Consider the following 17,594-nt stretch of genomic DNA (forward strand, 5'->3'; position numbering starts at 1 on the left):
GCATCGTGGATATGGAAGGAAGGGAAACAAGCACTAGTGTCGTGGAACATATAGAGATTAAAAAGGAGGAGGTACTTGATGCTTTACAGCGAATAAAGGTAGATAAATCCCCAGGGCCTGACAAGATATTTCCTTGGACCTTGAGAGAGACTAGTGTAGAAATTGCAGGGGCCCTGGCAGATATATTTAAAATGTCCTTAGCCACAGGTGCGGTGCCAGAGGACTGGAGGATAGCTCATGTTGTTCTGTTGTTTAAGAAAGGCTCGAAGAGTAAACCAGGTAATTACAGGCCAGTGAGCCTGACATCAGTAGTGGGTAAATTATTGGAAGGTGTTCTGAGAGATAGGACATATAAGTATTTGGACAGCCAAGGGTTGATTAAGGATAGTCAGCATGGCTTTGTGCATGGTAGATCGTGTTTAAGAAATCTTGTGGAGTTTTTTGAGGAGGTCACTAAGAAAGTAGATGAAGGTAAGGCTGTGGATGTTGTCTACATGGACTTTAGTAAGGCTTTTGACAAGGTCCCACATGGGAGATTAGTTCAGAAGGTTCAGTCAATGGGTATCCATGGTAAGGTTGTAAACTGGATTCAAACTTGGCTGAGTGGGAGAAGACAGAGAGTGATTGTGGATGGTTGTTTCTCAGATTGGAGGCCTGTGACCAGTGGTGCGCCTCAGGGATCTGTGTTGGGGCCATTGTTGTTTGTTGTATGTATCAATGATCTAGATGATAATGTGGTAAATTGGATTAGTAAGTTTGCAGATGACACTAAGATTGGAGGTGTAGTGGACGGCGAGGAAGGCTTTCAAAGCTTGCAGAGGGATCTGGACCAACTGGAAGAATGGTCCAGAAAATGGCAGATGGAATTTAATGCAGACAAGTGTGAGGTGTTGCATTTTGGAAGGACAAATCAAGGGAGGACATACACAGTAAATGGTAGGGCACTGAGGAGTGCGGAGGAACAAAGGGATCTGGGAGTTCAGATACATAATTCCTTGAAAGTAGAGTCACAGGTAGACAGGGTTGTCAAAAAGGCTTTTGGCATCCTGGCATTTATAAATCAAAGTATTGAGTATAGGAGTTGGAATGTTTTGGTGAGGTTGTATAAGTCATTGGTGAGACCAAATTTAGAATATTGTGTGCAGTTCTCGTCGCCGAACTACAGGAAGGATGTCAGTAAGATTGAAAGAGTGCAGAGGAGATTTACAAGAATATTGCTGGGTCTTCAGGAGTTGAGTTACGGGGAGAGATTGAGCATGTTAGGACTTTATTCCTTGGAGCGGAGAAGAATGAGGGGAGATATGATAGAGGTTTACAAAATGATGAGGGGCATAGAGTCAATGCAAGTAGGCTCTTTCCACCTAGATTAGGAGAGATAAGTACGAGAGGACATGGATTTAGGGTGAAAGGGGAAAGGTTTAGGGGGAACATTAGAGGGAACTTCTTCACTCAAAGAGTGGTGGGAGTGTGGAATGGGCTGCCATCTGATGTGGTAAATGCAGGCTCGCTCTTAACTTTTTAAGAGTACATTGGATAGATACATGGACGAGAGAGGTCTGGAGGGGTGCGGGCTGGGGGCAGGTAAATGGGACTAGCAGAATAATGTTTCGGCACAGACTAGAAGGGACAAATGGCCTGTTTACTGTGCTGTAGTTTTCTATGGTTCTATGAAGGTAAGCTAGCCAATAATATAAAAGAGGATACCAAAAGTTTTTACAGATATATGAAGAGTTTAAGAGAGGCAAGAGTGGACTTTGGACTGCTAGAAAATAACACTGGAGAAGTAGTAATGGGGAACAAAGAAATAGCAGATTAACTGAATAAGTATTTTGCATCAGTGTTCACTGTGGAAGACACCAGCATCATGCCAGAAATTCAAGAGCGTCAAGGAGCAGAAGTGAGTGTAGTCGCTATTACTAAGGAGGAGGTACTTGGGAAGCTGAAAGGTCTAAAGGTGGATAAGTCACCTGGACTGGATGGACTACGTCCCAGTGTTCTGAAAGAGGTAGCTGAAGAGATAGTGGAGGCATTAGTAGTGATCTTTCAAGAATCACTAGAGCCAGGAATGGTTCCAGGGGACTTGAAAATCTCAAATGTCACTCCGCTCTTTAAGAAGGGAGGGAGACAAAAGACAGGAAATTATAGGCCAGTTACCCTGACTTCAGTGGTTGGTGAGATGTTAGAGTCTATTATTAAGGATGAGGTTTTGGGGTACTTAGAAGCACAGGATAAAATAGACCATAGTCCTTAAGGGGAAATCTTGCCTGACAAATCTGTTGGAATTCTTTGAGGAAGTTACAAGCAGGATAGACAAAGGAGAGTCAGTGGATGTATTTTACTTGGATTTTCAGAAGGCCTTTGACAAGGTGTTACACATAAGGCTGCTAAACAAGCTGGGAGCCCATGGTATTACAGGAAAGGTGCTAGCGTGGATAGAAGATTGGCTGACTGACAGAAGCCAAAGAGTGGGAATAAAGGGGGCCTTTTCTGCTTGGCTGCCAGTGACTAGTGGTGTTCCGCAGAGGTCAGTGTTTGGTCCACTACTTTTCATGTTATATGTTAATGATCTGGATGATACAAAGATAGGTGGGAGGCAGGTAGTGATGAGAGTGATGAGGAGGCAGGTAGTGATGAGGAAGCAGGGAGTCTGCAGAAGGACTTGGACGGGTTGAGAGAATGGGCAAAGAAGTGGCAGATGGAATACAGATTAGGGAAGTGTATTGTCATGCACTTTGGTAGAAGGAATAAAGGTGTAGAATATTTTGAACAGAATTCAGAAATCAGAGGTGCAAAGGGACTTGGGAGTCCTAGTGTAGGATTCCCTTAAGGTTAACTTGCAGGTTGAGTTGGTAGTAAGGAAGGCAAATACAATGTTAGCATTCATTTTGAGTGGACTAGAATATAAAAGCAATGATGTAATGCTGAGGCTTTATAAGGCGTTGGTCAGATCACATTTGGAGTACTATGAGCAGTTTTGGGCCCTATATGTAAGGAAGGATATGCTGGCATTGGAGAAGGTCCAGAGGAGGTTTACAAGAATGATCTTGATGAAAGGGTTAATGCATGAAGAGCGTCTGGGCCTGTACTCGCTGGAGTTTAGAAGGATGAGGGGGGATCTCATTGAAAAGTACCGAATATTGAAAGGCCTGGATAGAGTGGACGTGGAGAGGGTGTTTCCAGTAGTGGGAGAGTCTAGGACCAGAGGGCACAGTTTCAGAATAAAAGGACATCCCTTTAGAACAGAGATGAGGAGGAATTTCTTTAGCCAGAGGGTGGTGAATCTGTGGAATTCATTGCCACAGACAGCTGTGGAGGCCAAGTCATTGGGTATATTTAAAGCGGAGGTTGATAGGTTCTTGATTAGTAAGGGCGTCAAATGTTACAGGGAGAAGGCAGGAGAATGTTGAGAGGGAAAAGTAAATCAGCCATGATCTAATGGTGGAGCAGACTCGATGGGCCGAATGGCCTAATTCTGCTACTGTGTCATGTGGTCCTATTTACCAGCAGCAACCAGTGAGCTGGATGTAGAGTGCTTATTGATGTCTTATGACGAGGTAGTGTCCAACTGGAAGATGGCTGGTGTGGGGGATGGGTGGCATTGGCATTCCCTTGCTAGTTCAAGACTGGTAGCCTGTGCATCATCTCACCTGTACTGGAATGCTTGGATGTAAAATATGGCATTAAAAATGGATATGACTGCCATTCCACAGCACAAAGTAAAGAGCTCCCTGCTGTTCCTTTGCTACGTGTGGGTTGTGGGGTTTCACGACTTTTGCCACCATGTGATTGTGGGATTTCATGGCCTTTTCCGCCATGTGGGGTATGGTGTTCCTCACCTTTCGCCGCTGTTCCTGAACACAAGTTACTGCTTCCGGTTGGAAGGCGCACGTAAGTGGAAGCAAAGTAGGCGTAAGTAGGAGATTCCACGACATATCCCACGATGGAATTAGTGGCGGAATCCTTGAATGGGCTGATGCTGAAACTCTCAGAATCAGGTGTATTATCACTGACTTATATGATGTGAAATCTGTTGTATGATGCAAAGACATAAAATTACTATAAATCACAAAAATAAATAAATAAAAGGAAACAAAAGGAATAACAAGGTAGTGTTCATAAGTTCATGGGCCATTCAGAAATCTGATGGCGGAGAGGAAGAAGCTGTTCCTGAATCGTTGAGTGCGGGTCTTCAGGCTCCTCCCTGATGGTAGTAACGAGAAGAGGACGTGTCCCAGACTGTGAGGGTCCTTAGTGATGGATGCTGCCTTCTTGAGGCATCTGTATTGTATGTGATGAATGGTTGCCTTGTTTAAGTGCTGGAGGCTGACTGTGCTTTGAAACTACCTCAAAAATGTCATTACCTTCAGGAGGAATAAGCAAAGGGAATGGCCGTTTTCATAAAGTTACCTTCTTAATGAATTCTCACTAACCAGAAAGGATTTTGTAACAGTTGCAACAGCAAGTATGAGTTTTCTTCAAAGTTTTGACAAGAAGTTATTTGAATTTTTCCACCAGATACCATCAGAAGAAGAAGCTGATGATCTGCGGTCTGAAGCCATTCGCTGCTTCTAAATTTCCTGAAGGACAGGGTAGCCTTTCTCGAGCAAACTTGATCTGTCGGAGCCTCAGCAATTTTTTCTCCTCAGTGGATGAGTCCATCACCGTTGCGCATGTACCGGGCGACTGCAAGAGCACACATGGAGGTACCGGGTCAATGGAACATCATGAGAAATTAGTGAGTCTACCAGTTGAAGACAGAATTATCTCTCAGTTATTCCATTTGTTTCCAGGCATGTCCTGAAGGCACTCAATCTTGCTGGGTCTGCTTCCCATACCTCACCCTCATTGGTATATGCAGGAGTGATAAGCGCTGAATAAAAATGTGCTGCCTACATCTGAAGGTGTTCACTGGACATTTGACTCAGCTCTTGTTTGACATCTTTTCTTTACTGGGGCCTAATCCTGATTAATTCCCTCCCTCCTCCATTACTATAATTTCGATAGCACCCGCTGAGAAGAGGTGGGGCAGGGCCAGTGGTCGGCTCCCACAATTCATGATTTCAACACTGCAACCATTTTCATGCTGTTAGTTTTGAAGGAGGAAGTTTAAATATACTTCCCACATTACCTGCTTTCTATGTCTTGGAAACTTCCCAATCTGTTGATATGAAGAAGCAAATTCACTGCATCAAATGGCGGTTTTCCATTGGATCTGAAATTCTGGGTGCAGCAGAGCTTTGCAGAGAAGGTCCTCCATGTGGTGACACAGTGATGCAGCTGGTAAATACGCTGCCTCAAAGCTCCAATGACTCGGGCTCAATCCTGATCTCTGGTGCTGCCGGTGTGGAGTTTGCCCGTTCTCCTTGTGACTGCGTGGGTTTGCTCCGAGTGCTCTGGTTTCCTCCCACATTCCAAAGATGTGTCGATAGATTATTTAGCCCCTGTAAATTGCCCACAGTATGTAAGTGAGTGGTTGAAACTGAGGGGGAAGTTGATAAGGATCTGGGGAGAATAAAATGTGATTGGTGTGGATGGGTGCTTGATGATCAGTGCAGACTTGATGCACTGAAGGGCCTGTTTCCATGCCGTATGGTTCCATTTGTCACACCATTCTATTGCCACAAATCTGCTGCGTGCAGTTCACACGTGAAACTTTGTCCTAATCAATGATGCATCTTGATGTGGAGCCCTCTCGGTGTTTCGTGGGAGGAAGCTGCATTGGACTGCACTACTATGCATGATTCATTTCATTTTTTCATCACCGTTTATTTAACTGGAATTAATTGTGGCTTTATTTCAGGAACTGGTTGAAGATGCGAAAAGGATTTGGAAAAAGATGGTGGATCTTTGTGAAACCAGTTACCTCATGACTCATGATGGTAAAGTTGATTATGGTTGTCGGGTACATTAACTTTTCCAGAATTTAAGGAGCTTCTGTTTATTTTGCCTTTGATAAGATGTTGCTCCATGGGAACACCTAAAAAGGGAAAATGCTGGAAGTATTCTGCAGGTTAGGGGACAAGGATAGAGAAGGAAAGAGTTAACCATTCAGGTTGATGACCTGTCATCGAAAGCTTGCAGTTGTCTGGATGTATGCCTAGAATTTTGCTTATTTTTCTGGTTTCTTGCGTAAAGTTGCTCTTGATTTTTGTGTGCTTTGCTTCCTTTCTCTCTGGCTCTTTTGCTGTCCCCACTCAACAAAATTGTTGATCTCAATGGAGACTCAAGAGATTTCAGCTGCTGGAATCTGGAGCGAGAAACAAAGTACTGGAGGAACTCAGTGGGTCAGGCAGCACCTGTAGAAGGAAATGGACAGTCGACATTTCAGACTGTGGACTCACATTGACTGTCCATTTCCCTCTGTGGATGCTGCCTGACCTGCTGAGTTCCTCCAGCACTTGGTTGTTTTGCCGTTCTCAATAATTAGTTAATGCCTTTCTCAACACCTTTACCAGTTTGGATGTCAAACCATCCATAAGCTCACTGACATTTCTGCTGAGTGACCTGTAGGTTTGAAGAATGGAGCAAAAGATTAGTCACAAAGCATTGGAAAGAGCTACATCATTTGAAAATACCAGGTAAATGAAATTTGGTGCTGATTTTGTCAAATACTTTGGCCAAAGTTGCAGGGAAGAAGAATAAGATTTCAAAAGAATGAAAATACTAACGAAAAATTTGGAGAAGAGCTAGGATTAATTCTAACTTCCAGTCCTGAGATAACATGGAGACCTAAATAATATAAGCCAATAATTGCTGTAGAGTAGAACCAGAGCAGTAGAATACTACGGTACTGAAATTATGCTGAGACTTCATCATGCACAGCACCAGGCTACTGTTCAGTCTGTGATGCACAGTAAAACTCAAATAATCTGCCATCGAGCAGAAGATAAAAAAGCCTGAAAGCACGTACCACCAGGCTCAAGAACTGCCTCTATCCCGCTGTTATAAGACTATTGAACGGTCCACTGGTACGATAAGCTGGACTCCTGACCTCACAATCTATTAATGGCCTTGCACCTTATTGTCTGCCTGTACTGCACTTTCTCTGTAACTGTTACACTTTATTCTGCATTCTGTTATTGTTTTCCCTTGTACTACCTAAATACACTGTTGTAATGAAACGATCTGTTTGGATGGCATGCAAAACAATGATTAACAATAATACACCAATTTATTCAGAGGTGCTGATGGTTTGCATCTGGCTCACAGGTAATGCTTGCTGCTCTCTTCTGACACTGACCAAGACCCATGGTTCCTATGTTCCCTGAAACTTACTGGGGTCTAGTCACTAGGAAAATTTATTAAAATACAGTGCAACGTCTAACAAAAGTGAATTTAAGGTCTGTTTGGGCATTAATAAAGAATAACATCCAATAGTCTGAAAAACCAGCCAGCCTGGCACTACCAAAGTCCTGTGCTTCCCAGATTATTGGAGCTTAACTATGCCCAGTATCCTCAGTTCTGCCTCCTGAACTAACTGAGATCCCTTCACACTCATCAGTGCTGTTTCCAGAGCGCTCGAACTTCTGCATGGTTTTTGTGTTAAAATCAAGCTTTATTAAATGAAGAGGTGACACCAGAATATGTTTGTCCATGAGACTGCAGAGAAATTGATCCTGCAATGCACAGTCCAGTCCAGTGAAATCCCAACTTTGACAGTGGCACAATATCTCTTTAGATCAATGAACTAATCATTTGTTGTTCTCTCCAGACCGCTGGGTACACATAGCAAATGACACGGAGAGACTTAGTAAAACTTCTACCATCTCATTGAACAGTATCTCAACAGTGGAGCATGACATTACCAAATAAGACGGTGTTGCACATATGGTAGAGCCAACCTGCATCAAACCTACAGCTTCACTTAGGAAACATTGAACATCAAGAGTGGTAAAAAAATCTTTTCTGCAAACAGCAAATGATGCTGAACCAGTTGTTATGAACAGAGATTGGTTTGTCTGTGGTGCTATAGAATAAAGTGAGAGAGCAGATGTATGAAGTTGCATTGACAATCAGCCTTGGATATTAACTACTGAAACAGGCTTGAGAGGCTAATTTCTGTTCCTGTTATAGAGCAGTACAGCACAATACAGGCCCTTCGGCCCACAATGTTGTGCCGACCTTAAAACCTCGCCTAAGACTATCTAACCTCTACCTCCCCTATGTCCCTCTATTTTAAATTCCTCCATATCCACTGAAGCATTGGCCCTGTTTCCCTCTCTGTTTCCCTTTCCACAGGTGATGCCAGCCTGCGGAGTTAACATCTGACCAACTGAGTGTTTCCAGCATTTTCTGTCTTTTTTTCAGATTTTCTGCATCTGCAGTTTTTTTATATTTTCTGTCTCTGCAGATGTTACCTGACTTACTGAGTATTTTTGGCAATTTTTGCTTTATTTCAGGTTTCTAGCACCCAGAGTATTTTTCTTTTAGTGTTAATGTTTTGTACTTTGCTTTAAGGATATCTGAAACTTTGGCAACTTAACAAACCCAGCCTATCACAATTTGACGTCATCCTTGTAGATGAAGCTGAAGATTGTAGTCCAGGTACGATGGTCACTTGAATTGTGTTTGAATTATAAACTCATTAATGGTGAATGGATAGCCATTTTGTGTTCCAGTGCAGTTTTCTATTGTAGAAGACTTGAGAACTAAAGAAAACCATGATCTTAGGAGGGATATCAAATTTTACACCAGTTCATTGAATTACAGTTTACAATGTTCAAGGTTAATGCTGCAGGTAAGAGTAACTTGTAGCTCCCTCTCTGATCTTTTGAGGTCATTGATTGTTTAATGTGCTACTCACCATTGGATCTCCATTTGGATTTGCTGAGGCTTAAGGCGTAATGTGCTTATGAGGAGCACGGACTCAGGACTACTGTTTCATGGGAAACATCACAAAGAGGGAACTATTGTCTGTCTCTGCTACCTCAGGGTTCACATGTACAGGAAAGAGATTGTGAACCTTGTGTCACACTGTCAGAACAACAACCTAGCCCTTAACGTTAGCAGGACAAAAGAATTGGTTGATGACTGAAGAAAGTCAGGGGACGGTTGGGAGGGGGTGGGGAGCTGTTGTAAAGATGGTCAGCAGCTTCAAGTTCCTCGACATCCATATCACCAGCAACCTCACATGGTCTCTCCGCACTGATGCGGTGATCAAGAAAGCACATCAGCGTATGTACTTTCTTGGGCGTCTGAGAAGATTCAGCATGTCCACAAAGATTCTTTTGAACTTCTGCAGAAGCACTATAGAAATTATTCTGACGGGTTGCATCTCAGCCTAGTACGACAACTGCTCTGCTCTTGACCTTTGGAACCTGCAGAGAGTGGTAAACACAGCCCAGTACAACACAGGCTTGTCATTCCCTTCCATCCAGTTCATCTTCACAGTGTGCTTCTTCAGGAAGGCTAGTGCTATACTCAAGAATGCCTGCACCCCTGACCATTCCCTTTTCTCTCTTCTACCTTCTGGGAGACGATACAGATTCTTGAAAGTCCAAACTTAAAAACAGCTTCTTCCCCATTGCTATCAGACTCTTGAACCAACCACTTCTTACATATCCTCTTCCCTATGGTGCTGCCATGTTCTTGTACTCTTAAGTCTACCTCTCTCGGTTATTCTGCTATTGTCACTTCAGTTTTTTTTTGTTGTACTACTTTAGATTGCACTATAATCTTTGCACCATTCTTATGTTTTTGAGTCATTGTATTTATTGCTGTATTTATTATTGCCATGTACACTGTTTACTTTGTGAGCTTCATGCGAACAAGGAATTTTTATTGGTGTATATGACAATAAACTAATCTATTTATTTTTTTCCTAATACCAGTGGATTTACCTCCTGAAACACTTCCAGCTGTGAATCCTGTTATTCATGTCCACGCATGTTTGGTGCCCTTGTCCACAGGAAGAGCATCCCAAGCTGTTGCAGAAATCTAGCATCCCATTATCTCATAAATTATTCTCTTTTCTTCAGTCATTATAGACATCATACTCTCTCAGAAATGTGGGAAGATTCTTGTGGGAGATCCACACCAACAGATTAGCAGTTTCAAGGGTACCGTTGAAGCTTTGTTTGAAGCCCACCATCCTCAACTGTTTAGTTTAAAACAGGTAAGGATTCATGTTTATACTTTAAAGTGTATCCACAATGTTCTTTTCAAACCTCAAATGAATAGCCTGGCCTGGCAGTTAAAAACACCCTCCAGGATGTGTTGGCAACCAAAATATTTCAATAATACAATGACCTTTAACAACAGCAGCATACATTCATGTGGCCTCTTTAACACAGTAGTACATGTCAAGGCATGCAATGGCAGGAAACTTTGACAGTCTCAGCTGTCATGCTCAGCTATGTGGAGATCTAACCAATAAACTAGTTAGATATCCAACATGGTGCGGCTCGGTAGTGTAGCGGTTAGTGTAACGCTATTACAGTGCCAGCGACCCGGGTTCAATTCCGGCCGCTGTCTGTAAGGAGTTTGTACGTTCTCCCCGTGTCTGCATGGGTTTCCTCCGGGTGCTCTGGTTTCCTCCCATATTTCAAAGATGTACAGGTTAGGAGCTGTGGGCATGCTATTGTTGGCGCTGGAAGAGTGGCGACACTTGCGGGCTGCCCCCAGTACCTTCTCAGTAATGCAAAAAGACACATTTCACTGTGTTTCAATGTACATGTGACTAATCAATAAATATCTTATCTTAATAGCTGGGCATGTGGTTGACTGTCAAGGAGGTGGGATTTAAGAAGGAGAGATTCAGTGGGGGAATTCCTAATCTTGAAGCTTAGGCAAGGAAGAATGGAAACTCAGTAGCCCCAAGAGTATAGAATTGAAGAGCGAAGACACAAGAAACTGCAGATGCTGGAAATCTGGAGCAACACACAAAGGAGCTGGAGGAACTCAGCAGGTCAAGCAGCATCTATGGAGGGAGATGGACAGCTGACATTTCAGGTCTAGACTTTAAATCAGGACAGAGTGTGTTGGTCTTGGCAGAGAGGGAAGGAGTGCGGAGTTACAGGTTTGAGGATGGTTATAGGAGAGCAAAGGGCCCAGGATGAGATATTTAAAATTGAAACTTTGCTCAACTGTAAGACAGCAAATCAAAGAGTGATTATGCAAGTCAGGATACAGACAGCAGAGCTATCGTTGGAAGGTATTAAAGTGAGTTATTAGAAAATTCCATGGAAATAGGCACTGTTGTTGAGCAGGTGGATCAGACCTGTGATACTGGATCTGATGTCAGAAGAGAAGTTGGTATTAAGGTGTTTCACTTGGAGGGAAATAGCAATCCTTTCAACAAGACTGTCAACAATGGCTGGTGACTTGTCAGGTCACTAAATGAGCTTCGCTATTTTTTCTCTTTATTCCAGGTAGGGTGAAAACTTGATTCATTGTATTGTACAATGTGTTCTGGTTGGCCATTGTCCCCTAGTATTGGAGTAACGTTGCCTCAGTACCTGACTGTGCACCATGCCTAACAGGCTGCTGAGTGATTGCGGTGTGACCTGATCATTAGGATTTCTCTCTGTACTTGCAGAGTTTCAGATTTGGGCCTGAGATTGCTTACGTGGCAGCAACAATATTGGAAGTGTGCAAACAATTCAAAGACAAGACCTTGGTTGGTGGAAATCAAGATGGTAAGTGGGCAAGGACACTTTTTAGAGACAGTGAGTAGTAGGAGCGTCAGTAGTTGGGTGCGAGACAATATTAAGTGCACGAGTTAAGTGGGTGAATGGGCAGCTGTGGGTGAATGTGTGGTGTTGAGGGTGAGTGTGTGGAGGCAGGAGGAAGGACAGCAAAGGGGGAAGGGGTGGTGGTTATGTTAAGCCTATATTTTATGAAAAACTGTTTGCCTTCTGCTTTTCATCAGACTTGTGCCATTGCCCTTTTCATGCTTTAGAGTTACATTTTGCAACCTTCCAACCCCTTGACCTGAATGTACAGTAAATCCGGGGCTGATTTCCCAATCGCAATGCAACTTTAGGAATCTTCAAGTTTAACCCCATGAACTCCTTGTTACAGGCAACACTGTTGAAAACTCAGTTGGGCAGGCAGCAATTCTATGCAAAACTACTGCTGCTGTCTTCGACGAGGCTGTGCGTATTGTGACCAGCAACAATCCGACCAAGATATATTTCATTGGAGTGAGTAGCTTGTACTCGTGCACATTGCAGCTGCTGTGTCTCATTTGTGCATTCTTTACAAGCTTTACTTATCGCTCAAAGCACACTGAGTACCTCCAATCTTTTCTCTCCTTAGGGACTTGATAAGTTTGGAATGGACATAGTACTGGACATTTGGATGCTAACGATCTTGGAGGTGGAACAAGCAGCCAGTGAGTTTAGCTCTAATTAATGTCATTTGTTCTTTTGTTCACAGTCCACCATATATCTGTCTTCCCCATGAAAAGTATTGTAAAGGCTCCCCTTTTCCCTCAATATTCTTGTGTGACCTCTGTGACCTCTCGTTCTAAATCTCCAGCCAGGGGGAAATCGTGTCTACATCTACCCTTTCAAGCTCTGGAGGAATTTTTACACTTTTCAATGAAATCAAAAGAACACAAGAAAATAAGAGCAGGAGTAGGCCACCAGGTCCATAAAGCCTGCCCCACTATTCAATATTATCATGGTGGACCTTTGCTGGCCTTTTCTGTGCATGTTCCACATGTTCCCTGATCTTTCAAAAATTTTCTACCTCCTCCATAGATACCTCCAGTGATCTAACCTCCATAATTCTCAAGGGTAGAAAATTCCAGAGATTCACCACCCTTTTCAAGAAGAAATTCCTACACACCTCAGTAATAAATGACTGCCTCTTTTTATTATATCTGTGTTCCCCTGTTCAAGGCTCCCTGACTGGTGGAAACTTCAACATCTATCCTGTCATGCCCCTGTAGCAACACCAAAGAAAACAGATCCAACTTCTTTAGACATTTGTGGTAGGACAACTCTCTCATCCAAGGAATTGGCCTGGTAACTCTCTTCTGGACTGCCTCCAATGCTAGTGTATCCTTTCGTAAATAGGGCACCAAAACTATGCACAGTATCCCAGGTGTGGCCCCACCAACACCCAGTACAACTGCAGCAATGTTTCTCTATTTCTAAGCTCCAACCCCCTTGCAATAAAGGCCAGTATGTCACTTGTCTTCCTAACTACTTGCTGCATTTGTGAGTCAAACACAAAAACACCTGGGTCCCTCTGTACTTCACTCATTTAAGTCTCTGTCCATTTAGACAACAATCTGCCATTTGATCCCTCCAACTGAAGTCCATGACCTTGCACTTTTCCACATTGAATTCCATTTGCCAGGTTTTCACCCACTCTCACTCAACTCACCTACATCCTTTTTTGAGGCTGGAAGGATGTAACTAGTGAAGTACACCAGGGATCAATTCTTGCCCCTCCAATTATTTACTACCTATATTAATTTTCCAAGTTCTGTTGAAAGTTTGTTGACCTGGAATATTAGCTCTGCTTCTCTCTCCACAGATGCTGCCTGATTTATGTGTATAAAGTCCAAATACCCTCAAGGCAGCATGCCCTCCCACCCATATCATGTTGCTGTCAAACCTGGATACCTCACACTCTGCCCCCTCTTCCAGGTCATTAATATAGGCAGTAAATAACTGGGGGCCAAGAACTGATCGCTGCATTCCACTAGTTACATCCCTCCAGCCCGATAAAGACCTATTTGTTCTGCCTCTGTCTTTTGTGTGATGACCAGTCTATGATCAATATTGTGAGCTCTTATATAAAACTTCCGGCCATTTTAAACCCATGTTAACCTACCTGTATGTCTTTAGAATGTGGGAGGAAACCCACGCAGACACGGGGATTTTTCTATATTTTCTCATTTTTCTAAGCTACAGAGTATTGGCCCAGTCTGTTTAATCTCTTCTTGTACTGCAAGCCACCATCCCAGCAGTCAATGCACTTCATTGCACTCTCTGTCGCAAGTATATCTTTCCCTGGGTAAGGAGACCAGACCCACACACAATGTTCCAGATTTGGTCTCAGCAGGACCCTATATAATTGTTATGTGAAGCCTCCATTCTTGAACCCAAACCCTCTTGCAATGAAAGTTAACATACTGTTCACCTTCCTAATCATTTGCAGCACACTGACTTTCAGACACTCGGGTCCCTCTGAACACTAATGCCTTTCAATCTCTCCTCTAAATGGAGTTAGTCACACCCCTGTATGACTGTGGAGGCTGGATCATTGGGGGTATTTAAAGAGGAAGTAGACACTAACCAGATTTCCTTTTAAGGTGAGAGGGGAAAGATTTAAAAGGGACCCGAGGAGCAACTTCTACAGTGCGTATATGGAACGAGCTGCCAGAGGAATTGGTTGAGGCAGGTACAATAACAGCATCCAAACGACATTTGGACGAGTACGTGGATAGGAGGGGTTTAGAAGGACATGGGCCAAATGCAAACAAATGGGACTAGCTTAGGTGGGCATCCCCGTGTCTGCGTGGGTTTCCTCCGGGAGCTCCGGTTTCCTCCCACATTTCCAAAGACGTACGGGTTAGGAAGTTATGGGCGTGCTATGTTGGTGCTGGAAGGGTGGCGATACTTGCGGGCTGCCCCCAGAACACTCTACGCAAAAGATGCATTTCACTGTACAAGTGACTAATAAAGAAATCTCATCTCATCTTATTTTTGAAAGATCAGGGAATTGAGGGCTGTGGGGAACTGGCACAGGAGAGGAAATGAGGCCTGGAGGAGCTCGGCTGTGATTATATTGAATGACAAGACAGACCTAAGGGGCCAAGTGACCTACTTTGTAAAATAGTTCCTATTTTGTTATATTATGTTTTATTTGGTATCCTCTTCTTCTGTGTGAGTCAAATCCCAGCCAGCCGGATTTGGGATTGAGTGTGCAATTTGCTTTACCAAAAATGAAATATTTTGAACTGAAATGCTGAGAAATGAAAAGAAAAATATTCCCTTTTCTTACATGGGCTAAAGATAATAGTATTTTGCTTGATGATGAGATGTGTTCCTGTGATTATAATCCAAGGGCAAAAAGAAACCTGAAATAATAATTGAAAGTACTTGTTGGCTCAATGTAAGGTCGAGGAATAGCACTTTATCTCCTATCAGCAGATAGCAGGCTTCCAAGCTCTGCACTGAATTCAAAAGTTTTAAATAACCTTTAACTTCACTCTTGAATTGTATTTCCAGCATTTTAGATTTCGTTGGCCTCTTATTTGCACATGCTCCAGAAATACCTTTTGTTATTTACTAGTGTTTCCCTGCCCTTGTCAACTAGCACCATCACTTGTTATTCAATTTCTCCTGGTATTCGCCTGTCACAGTCCTTTCCTTTTGCTCTCTCTGTCCCTGCCTTTCCTCAAAACTTTAAATGTGTTTTAATTCTAACTTTTCCACATTCTGATGAACGTTTTTTGACCTGGAATATTAGCTCTGCTTTTCTCTTCACAAATGCTGCCCAGCCTATTGTGTATTTCCAGCATTTTCTGTTTTAATTTTATATTTGTTGGCCACCGAGTTTTCCAACCTGTATTTTAAGGAAGAAATTGTGAGTACTCATGGTAGAAAGGAGAGTGAGCTTAAAGAATTACAGAGAAGAGTAATTAAGATGATTTTGAATTCAAGAAGTGATCAATCTGAAGTTACAAAAAACACAAAGAAATAAAAAGAAAGAAAGCCATTTATTTGACACCTTTCAGGACACTCCCAAAGTGCGTTGTAGTCAATTAAGTACTTCTGAAGTATAGTCAGTGTTGTAATGTGGGAATTACAACAGCTCAATGTGCATACAACGCAGAAAGAACTGTGAGTGTGACCAGATAATCTGTCTTTCAGTACTGTTGTTTGAGGGGTAATTATTAACCAGGACAGCTTCTACCCCACTGTGATAAGACTATTGAACAGTTCCCTTATACAACGAGGTGGACTATGACCTCACAATCTACCTTGTTGTGACCTTGCACCTTATTGCACTGCACTTTCTCTGTAGCTGTGACACTTTACTCTGCTTTCACCTGTACTGCATCAATACACTCTGTACTAATCCAATGTAACTGCACTGTGTAATGAATTGAACTGTACGGTCGGTATGCAAGACAAGTTTTTCACTGTACCTCGGTACAAGTGACAATAATAAACCAATACCAGTATACCAAGGAGTTAACTACCTTACTGTTCTTCAAAACAGTGCCAAGGACATCTTAAGTATGAACGTCCAAAAAACATTAGACACTATAAATCTGAAGTAGAGGAGAATGCTGGGAATACCCAGCTAGTCAGACAGAATCCACGGTGAGAGGTTACAGCTTGATGTCCTTTCATCGGAACTGGAAAGATTATTTGAAATTCTTGAATTTGGGCTCTTAGAACACCTGAGTCTGAAGGGCTTTAATTAGACAGTTTGACGACATTCCTCAGGCTTGCATTGCGCTTTGTTGAGACAGTATAAGAGGTCAGAGTGTGATGTAAATTAATGTAACAGATAAACAGGAGTTTAAGGTCACTGTTGCAGACCGCCTGGACACAGTGCACTACACTGGACAGAGCTACAAGTGAATAGGTGCTCTACTGGAGGAGAGTGCCTCTGGCTGGTTGGAAGGGAAGGGGTAAAAGGGTAGGTGTTGCATCTCCTGCAGTTGCATGGAAAGATACCATGAGAGAAGGAATGGGGATTGGTGAAGATGGAAGTTGAGAGGAACTGGGAGGCAAATGATTTCCTTCGTGGGGAAGAGAAGTTGGTGTCATCACATTGAAGGTTTTGGAAATTATGGAAGATAATACATTGAATATGGAGGCTGGTGAGGGCAAGGGGAGCCTTGTGCTTGGGGCACAGAGGAAATGAACAAAACTGCGGTAGAAGGGAAGTCATGGGTTAAGGAAAAATGAAGACTCCTTAGAAGGACCAGTGTGGAGGTTGTCATGATCAGAACAGATCTGATGGAACCTGAAAAAATGGAATCCTTACAGGAAGCAGGGTGGGAGGAGGTGTAATCAAGATAGTTGTGGAAATGTGTTGGCTTATAATGGAATTAGTCACTAACCTGTCCACTGCGATGGTGGTGGAAAAGTTGAAAAGGGAGAGGATGGACCAAGTGAAAGTGAGAGCAGGCTAGAAATTTGGCAGCAAAGGTGATGAAACTTCTGACTTCCATTCAAGAGCAGGAAGCAGGACCAGTACAGTCATCAATGTACTGGAGAAATGAGTGAGGGAGGGGGATGAGTCGGACCGAAACACGGATTGTTCCACACATCCCACAAAGGGACCTTTGAACTGGAGGACGTGCGTGGAGTTAAAGAAATTGTTCAATATGAGAATGGATTCAGGCAGACAAAAGGGAGTGATGGTGGATGGGGATTGACTGGGCCTCTGTTCAAGGAAGAAACAATGAGTTCTTGGGCCACCCTGTTACAGTGCAGAGGCTCAGAGGGATTGAAAGTGGACCTTTTAAGTCCACCCGACACAGCAGATGGGGCCTTGGTTAATGGTTCATCTGATAATTGGCACCTCTGAGAAGGTGGCATTCCCTTGGGATTGCATTGGAGAGGCAGCCTAAGTTTAGAGACAAAGGGAATTTTTATTTGCATGAAATATGAGAA

At 43.0% G+C, this 17,594-nt stretch overlaps 1 protein-coding gene across 5 annotated transcripts in view; it reads left to right on the forward strand.

The window, feature by feature from the left end:
- fbxo18 (F-box DNA helicase 1) overlaps positions 1-17,594 on the forward strand; it is a 68,901-nt gene that overhangs the window by 36,668 nt on the left and 14,639 nt on the right. For 4 of the 5 annotated variants that reach the window (XM_052033820.1, XM_052033823.1, XM_052033821.1 and 1 more), the window contains 7 exons: positions 4,516-4,735; positions 5,801-5,879; positions 8,458-8,544; positions 9,978-10,114; positions 11,537-11,636; positions 12,022-12,143; positions 12,259-12,334. In XM_052033820.1, the coding sequence (XP_051889780.1) occupies positions 4,516-4,735; positions 5,801-5,879; positions 8,458-8,544; positions 9,978-10,114; positions 11,537-11,636; positions 12,022-12,143; positions 12,259-12,334 (821 nt within the window). The remainder of the gene's footprint in view (positions 1-4,515; positions 4,736-5,800; positions 5,880-8,457; positions 8,545-9,977; positions 10,115-11,536; positions 11,637-12,021; positions 12,144-12,258; positions 12,335-17,594) is intronic. The other variant, XM_052033819.1, reaches the window with a different exon arrangement.

Source organism: Pristis pectinata, chromosome 19, assembly GCF_009764475.1.
Source record: "Pristis pectinata isolate sPriPec2 chromosome 19, sPriPec2.1.pri, whole genome shotgun sequence".
Lineage (NCBI taxonomy): Eukaryota > Metazoa > Chordata > Chondrichthyes > Rhinopristiformes > Pristidae > Pristis > Pristis pectinata.